This window comes from Esox lucius, chromosome 8 (assembly GCF_011004845.1).
Source record: "Esox lucius isolate fEsoLuc1 chromosome 8, fEsoLuc1.pri, whole genome shotgun sequence".
NCBI lineage: Eukaryota > Metazoa > Chordata > Actinopteri > Esociformes > Esocidae > Esox > Esox lucius.
This window is the reverse complement of record NC_047576.1, coordinates 20,561,981-20,570,126: the sequence shown is the minus strand read 5'-3', so window position 1 is coordinate 20,570,126 and position 8,146 is coordinate 20,561,981. Positions and strand designations below refer to the sequence as shown.

General features: G+C 42.5%; 1 protein-coding gene across 6 annotated transcripts; it reads right to left on the bottom strand.

Annotated features, from left to right (window-relative positions):
• Window positions 1-914: 914 nt before the first annotated feature.
• Window positions 915-7,594, bottom strand: LOC105011807 (C1q and TNF related 7). Of its 6 annotated transcripts, none has more exons than XM_010872141.3 (4): window positions 7,109-7,594; window positions 4,441-4,530; window positions 3,306-3,545; window positions 915-2,226 (listed from the first exon to the last, which is right to left on the bottom strand). In XM_010872141.3, exons 3-4 carry the CDS (start codon window positions 3,535-3,537, stop codon window positions 1,598-1,600), a joined length of 861 nt encoding a protein of 286 aa, XP_010870443.2. In that variant the 5' UTR covers window positions 3,538-3,545; window positions 4,441-4,530; window positions 7,109-7,594; the 3' UTR covers window positions 915-1,597. The 6 variants fall into 6 exon arrangements, with proteins under 6 accessions (XP_010870443.2, XP_019904406.2, XP_010870444.2 ...); XM_020048847.2 differs by having other exon boundaries at window positions 3,306-3,538; XM_010872142.3 differs by having other exon boundaries at window positions 7,182-7,594.
• Window positions 7,595-8,146: the final 552 nt, after the last annotated feature.

Genomic DNA, 8,146 nt, shown 5'->3' with positions numbered 1-8,146 from the left:
CCTTTAAACCTTTTTTACAAGATGTTACAGATATCAAACAAGTTCCCTGTATTTAGCAATTTTTCTACCATGGACTTCTAAATGTGAATTTAGATTTTTGATGTTACTCCTTAATTCCTAAGCATAAACGTGACAAAAAACACTTGCATTACAGGCAAAATCCTAGTTGTTGCATATTGACATCGCCTGGGGATCCAATAGAGCAGTGTTCCTAAACCCTGCTCCTGGGGGCCCCCTGCCCTGCATGTTTTAGATCTCTCCCTGCTCTGTCACACGTGATTCAAATGAACAACTCATTATCAAGTCCTTCATGAGCTACATCAGGTATGTTAGGGCAGGGAGAGATCTAGAACATGCAGGGCAGGTGGGGCCTCCAGGAGCAGGATTGAGAAACACTGGTTAAGAAGGGCTCAGTGCGTCCTGGTTGAGCAAGAAGAACAAAACATCTTGGTAAGATGTGCAATAAACATTGAAAGGGAGAAAAATGGCCTTAAACAATTGTCATAATAAAAATAAAGTACACAAAACTGGAGTGCATCTTTAAAATGACCACTCTGAATCAGTCCCTAACCCTTTAAAATCCTTTTGCAGTGGCCATTCTTAGTTGAAAATGTCACAGCTCTCATCCTTATGTAGGGGAAATGCTCAGTTGAAAACGCCACACAGAGAGGTTTATCTACTCCACCTGTAAATCATTTGGTTCTGAAGTGAATTGATGTCTGGTTTTCGAATGAAGACATACTATACCACAGGTGTCAAACCGGTTCCACAAAGGGCCGAGTGTCTGCATGTTTTTGGTTTTTCCTATAAATTGGTTCCTAGTTCATACCTACACAACCAGGTGAGGGTAGAAACTAACCAATCAGTGACCTAATTAACCAATCAAGTACAAGGAGAGAGCAAAAACCTGCAGACACACGGCCCTCCGTGGAAGCGGTTTGACACCTCTGTACTATACTGTACACACAGACGTTTGTTTTTCTGTTATTGTGGGTACCTGAAACCTATTAACCCTCTTCTCCGATGGGAAACATAAAAGGAACATAAATACAATAGTTTCCAAAAACCCAGGGATCATGCCTAAGATCCCAAGATGAGGAAGATTCTAACCCACACAGATCTGAATCAGCTACCTCAAAGGGAATCACTGGATTGTAGAATGACTACTTGATTACTTAGCTGAAGTCACAGTATCTTCCATTTATCTAGTATTTTGTGTGATATTATGAAGGTCGTGAAATGTAATGTTTGTAGCGATAGAGATGAACTGGGTCATTACATTCAGTTCTAACTTTTACATCTGTGTTACGTTATGCTTAGGGCTTGAGAGTGTTCATTGTGTCACCACACTCGAATGTCACTACACCATCGAATGTACAGTACTTGGCAGTAAGCTTACCATGACATGTGTTCAGGAAGCATTCAAATCCTAGCTTATTATCACTTAGATATTTCTATATTTTTTCTTATATACACATAGACAGAAACCACATATTTATATAGAGCATAAATACTACATGATGAAATCCATACTGTTGACACATCAAAGTGAGGCTATAACCGTGGTACTCTCAATACTGAACGGAGCATGATGAGCTTATGCATAATCCTCTGCAAGTGAATCCAAGTAGTTGGTGTCTGCATAGAGCAGAAAGCCAGAGAACAAACTGTCAGACCAGCTTGCGTCCGTGAAGAGGCCGTTCTGGCCCGGGAAGAAGATCTCCAGCCATACCTCGTCCTCTGGGTTGAGGAACATCACTGTGGACCCGGAGGCCACGTCGTGGTTCCCTGTGTTGGCATCAAAGGTCTTGATGCGGTACTGTCCGTTCTGTACCAGCCCAATGGCCAGGTGTTTGTTAGCCAGGGTGATGTCATAGGAGAAGTAGTAGACGCCCGGGTAGGCGCAGATGAACTTTCCAGTAGCTGGGTTATAGTGGCCACCCTCGTTAAATAGGACCTTGTTGAACTTGATGGGTTCTTTCTCAGCAGGATAGCTGCTGGTGATCCCCACGGAGAAGGCTGCTTTAGGCACCAGGCTGCCACACCTGCATACACCTGCTGTCCCCCTGGGTCCTTGTTGGCCCTTGTCCCCTTTCTCCCCAATGGGCCCCAGGGGTCCCGGTTGGCCCCCATCCCCCCTCTCTCCATTAGGACCTCTCTTCCCTCCAGGACCACGGTCACCCCGCTGGCCAAGTTTACCCGTTGGGCCGACTTTCCCCTTGCCACCTGAAACGGAGAGCTGCAATCAGACTCCAACTGTGTAGTGAACATTGGTATGTGTATCAGTCCCGCCAGGGTGGTTGACCTATTTCTAGTTTGGGTCATGTAATTCCCTGGGCATCTCTATTATTGAAGGATTAGTGAATAGGCTCAGGGCCTCAAAGATGTCCTCTTTTTGTGCTATGTCACCTACCATTGGGGTCCATCCTCAATGTCTGACTGGGCTGAACTGGTTCTAAAGCCATGTGTAGCACTTGGACGACAACAAATGAGACTTTGATTGAACTTTTGCTCACTAATATTTCACTGTCAATTGCAGACGTGCCCCAAATAAAATGGAACCCTCTGGATCATTTCAAAGGCAGGAATACCAGGCATCAAACCAGAAGGCAAGATATTAACTTCCTTGGAAAATCAGACTCATAGAAAATAATTAGTGATAGTTTGATTTAACGCACAAATCACACATTTGTTTCTGTCTGGTCTTCCTTGTGAAATATTGCTGCATACTGCCGAGGTAGTTTGGCCGTGATTGATAAACAACATTTCAGAGATTGCCCGAGGGCCACAGTTTTCTTCTAAATTAATCACTGCAGTCTCTTTTATGTCCTGAGAGAAAGCCAACTGAAGACAAACATCTGATTGTGAAATATCTGTGTAAGGATCATGAAGAAGCAGTAAAACATGTTTTTTGTATTGTAAAATTCTAATAAAAGCATTTGAATATTGTGGTGATGAAAAGTTCTCCCACATTTGGTCATGTATTTTATAGGATGTAGAGGTATAAGGCTATAGAGTATAGGATATAGGGCAGAGGTCTCAAACCGCTTCCACGGAGGGCCGAATGCCTGCAGGTTTTCGCTCTCACCTTGTACTTAATTGACTAATTAGGTCACTAATTGGTTCATTTCTACACCCACCTGGTTGTTTAGGTCTGAACTGGGAACCAATTTAAAGGAAAACCCAAAAACCTGCAGACAAATGGCCCTCCGTGGAACCGGTTTGAGACCTCTGATATATGGTGTATGGGGTACAGGGCTATAAGGGTGTAAGAGGGTAAGGGTATAGGAAGGTCAGTGGTGTACCTGCTTCTCCCTTCTCTCCTTTCTCTCCCTTCCTGCCATCTCTCCCGTCTCTTCCTGGGATTCCCATGTTCCCATCGGCCCCTGGAGGCCCATTGGGGCCAGGTTTACCAGGTGTCCCCGGCAACCCCGGAACACTGCAGATCAGACGAGGCGGAGCTCCTCTCACCTTGGCATCCAACAACTGACCTATCACACAGTGGCACAGAAATGCCACACCCACAAACAGCCACATCCTTTGCTCTTGAGAGAGAGAGAGAGAGAGAGAGACCGATGTATCATCAGCTCTAAAGGTACATAATATACAATATAAACATTTGTTCTGCCATTCTAAGATGAAGTTAGTGCTTCATCTATATGAATATTATTCTTAAAAATCTGAGGACTTTCTTTTCTCTAGTAGGGTTAACTACTGTAATGGCCTCTTAACTGGACTCCCCAAAAAGACTGTAAAACAGCTGCAGCTCATTCAGAATGCTGCTGCAAGAATGTTAACCAGGAAGAAGAGAACAGAGCACATCACTCCAGTTCTTAAATCTTTGCTTTGGTTTCCAGTCAGTTACAGAATAGATTTTTAAGTGGTGCTTTTAGTTTATAAATCTCTGAAAGGTTTAGGACCCGAATACATTTCTGATATGTTTGAAGAATATAAACCAAGCAGGGCTTTTAGATCCATGAACACAGGTCAGCTAGTAGAGCCCAGAGTCCAAACTAAACATGGAGAAGCTGCATTTAGCAGTTATGCTATACTCAACTGGAATAAACTACCAGAAGATCTTAGACGTGCCCAAAACGTATACATTTTTAAATCAAGGTTAAAAACACTTCTCTTTTCATGTGCCTATGACTGAGCACTTAAACTTAACCACACTGTTTAGCCTTATAGCTTCCTTATAGATGTTTTTGTTCTTTTTATATTTTATTATTCAATTTTTTATTATTGTGATGTTGTTTTGATATTTTCATTTGAGTGTGTTATTGTATTTTTATATTTTTTCTTTTTCTTTGTAAAGCACATTGAATTGCTTCGATGTATGAATTGTGCTATATAAATAAACTTGCTTGATTGCTTCTAAGTTAAATGTTGAGAAGCAGCCCAGTTGATGTACCAGCTATTATACCAGAAATAAATACACACCTGTTAACTGGCAGTGGAAGAGCTTGTTCTAGTGTCTTCTATATAGAGCTGACAGACAGAAATACCATCTGAAGGCCCAGACACAGAAACCTGATAAAATAATAAGCATTAGTTTTAAAACACAGCGGCTTTGCCTTTAAAAGAACACGTGTCTTATGAAAAAGATGACGCATCCCTCCTCTGTTTGGCCCAGCTGACTAGTGGGCCAGATGAGGGTTCTATTGAACAATCCTTTGTTCTGAATTTTTGGTTTCTCGCACAATCTTTGTCTCTTCTCAGTTGACCGCCTACTATAGTTGCCTGTCATGTTTCAACCACCAAAGCAGGGCTAGAAGAGAAGCCTTTGGCTCGGTTCCGAGTCAATTCCCTGTTGCTGTTGCATTCCCCAGTTATGACACAACAGCCAGAACAACTGTCAGAGCAACGCAATCATGAAACAACCCTGTGGACACACATACGCAGAAACACTGCCATGATAGGGTATCTGCTCCTTGGTGCAATAAACACTGACACAATACTATAACAATGAATAATCAAGAAAATAGTGGCTAATTAGCGAGCCTAATGTGGATGTAGAAAGACAGGGAACTGTTACAGCCCAGACGGCATACCAGTCACCATCCAGTGAATGAAGGGACGTAAATCACCATGTTGTGTCCTCTTATCTCCATCTGGGAACATTTCACTGTAGCTGGACAACATTTAGGAAAATGTCAATAGGCCAAAATCATAGAACTAAAGTCCGACACTCTTAGGCACATACTAAGGGCCAACATAATTATCCTCAATAGAGTTGTTAGATATTCTTCATAACTGAAACAATATTGCACTTAATGCGATAATTACACCGTGAAGATAATGCCAAATTTGTTCATGGTGGTAATATTCAGCAGCTGTGGGAAAATACAGTTTATTGCAGCTTGGTATCTTATAGCCTTACGGTAATATGAGGTACAGGTTGTGAGATTTGACTGGGTTCACACCTGGAATTCTGCCGTTGTGTATTTCTGTCTAAGTGTGTGTGTAAATGTGTGTCCATCTGTGTGTGTGGGCTCTATGTGTCTGTGTTCGTACATCTGCTTCACATTTATGTGTGTCCCTTAGTTTCCATAGCTTCCAGCAAAAATTGCTGCAAAGTTTGGCTTCAGATGTTAGAGATGCAGAATGAACACGGATGGAGGACGTAGATTCGTGTTCAGGGGAATCAAATCCCACAGGTTATAACCCTCGTCATCCGTGTAAAACACACCCATGCTTAATTCTCACACATGCAAATGCTTTATAGAGTCACACCCGCTCCACCCCCTCCATCAACATACACACATTTCCATACACTGGTGTGAACATGCACAACCAGTACTGTGAAATACATGCACTGTATAACACAGCCCTGTATCAAGATCAGGCGCATGTTGACATACATTCCAGAACAGCATACAATCCAAGTGTATCCAACTGTGTCCAGGTCCAAAAACAAACCTTATCAAGATTGAGTTACATTTCATTTTGGATCTGAACACACATTTGTAAACACACTTGACACATGCTGAGTCAGAATGTGTGTATAGATGTGTCCTGTCTATCTTATGATGAGCAAACTAACTGTACGTTTCTCTGGATATGAGGTTCTGCCAAATTACAAAAATGTGAATGAACACTTTGTCTGTACTTAAGAGGACCTCATCTTTAGCAAAGGTAGGAGTTGATAATGGTAGGACTCAGTGATAACATAATCATGGAAATGGCAGGGGGGATTCTCACTAAAGGAGGACTCCCAGTGGCGTTCATTACACTACTTCCCTCAAATCACCCCCCCCCCCCACATCGATAAAGTAGCAATCAGCAAATTCAGTGTAAGGATAATTTATTAGATATATTTTGTTATTGAACATTTTACCCAATCTTTCTCTACAATTTCATAATATATGCTTCATCCCAACAACTTCCAGAGCAACTTCCAGCAGACAGTCGATGGTGATGGTCATCTAAAGCACATCCTATGCAGTTCTAGTTCTTATTTTTCTGTCTACTCAACCAGGAAGTCTATACCAGAATCCTTACACATTGGAAGGAATGCACTTCATGGCCTTCTACCTCGATTGAGCTTGCAGGTGCCTAAGGAGTCACAAGGCATCACTAGAGCCCAACAAGACAAGGCAGACATATTCAAATAGTGACCCCCAAAACCGAGACGGTGCTTGTGAATTAAACCTCAGTCCAGGGTCCCGTGGCCCGCTGGACTTCTCCGTAGCAAGTATTCAACAACTAGTCTCAAAGTGACCCAGCTAACTGCTACAGGGACTTCACTGCTGCACCATTCATGAGCCCTAATTTAGATTTTTTGAAGAATAAAGTGCAAAGATTACTACAAGAATATCGCAGTGAAATAGTTTTAGATATTCTTTCACATGGGCATTTGTGGGCACACACATACGAACACACGGAAAGGAAAGAACACAGAATTATTTTTATTACTCAAGCATATGGGCCATTTTTTTTAATTGTACACATGCTAAAGTGACCATGGTGTTGACTAACTGAAAATACTCTGAGATGCTGAGGGCGAAACAGCATGCCAGCATCTCTGATCATATTCAGAAACAATATGTGGCCCGTCTATAAACTACAGTATGTCAAAGTAAAGAACATTTGCTTTCTTTCATCATACCTGTAATCTGAGTGATCATCATCTTTAACGTCATAAAGAAATGCAGTTTGATGTGGCACTTGAATCCTCTTACCACAGGCTTGTGAGCTCTCCTTTACCGCTTAAACGACAGATTTTGTGTAAATCCTCAGATCTCTTTCCTGTTTACAGTCGTGTCTCCTTGGTGACGACAGATGAGGAGAGTGTCAAATGGTAACATTATGTCAACCTCTCTAGTTGTCTTGTTTTTATCCACTGTATGTCTCTCTGCTTCCTCTGGCTCTCTGCTTTCTCTGGCTCTCTGCTTCTTCTGGCTCTCTGCTTCTTCTGGCTCTCTGATTGCTCTCAACGTCTTGTATTGTAACAACAGCCTCCCGGGAGGGATTCAAAACTCTCCCCTCTCTTTTACGCACCCTTCCCTCCTCCTTTCTCTCTCACCCACTCCCTCTGTCTCACAACCAACTTTCCACAAAGCAAAACTATCACCCACTCAAGGACTCACTTCAGCTGTTCAGAGATCATGTCTGAAGACACACCCTTTTCTCCAGACCTTTCCCTCTACAAAGAGTCATCTTATGACATCATTCATATTTGGAGAGTGTGATCCTAGTGAACATCATCATCATTCAGAAAAGTATTGACAACTTGGAGAAGTTTGGGCAATAGCAGCATTCAGCCTCTAGATAGAGCTCTACTAGCGGTAACTGCTAGATGGGAGGAGGGGATGTTGCGGCACCATGAAAGCACTCAAACCGTTGCAGTGTTCACATTTTGAAGAATACAGTTTTGTTCAGTTGTTTTCTACAGATCTACATAATCCCCTCTGTATTGTACAACTGAAAGACAGATTTCACGACATTGCCTCATGCAGTTACACAGTACCCTGCTTACCACTGTGGGTTTGCAGAGGCTGCTGGATCTGGTGTTGGAAGCCCAGTAGGGGTACTCTTCTGGTCGGACAATCAAAAGGCCCATTGCAGTAAAGGGGACACCCTGTGTAAGGTGCTGTGCTGTCTTTTAGATGGATCCCTGATGGTAAGAGTAGGGGTATTAGCCCTG

Coding starts and splice junctions, on each gene's coding strand:
- LOC105011807 (XM_010872140.3), bottom strand. CDS start 7,142: ATGACGTTAAAGATGATGATCACTCAGATTACAG. Junction 3,546..7,108: donor GATGATCACTCAGATTACAG/GTATGATGAAAG, acceptor CTCTCTCTCAAG/AGCAAAGGATGTGGCTGTTT. Junction 2,227..3,305: donor AGGAGAGAAGGGAGAAGCAG/GTACACCACTGA, acceptor TCTCCGTTTCAG/GTGGCAAGGGGAAAGTCGGC.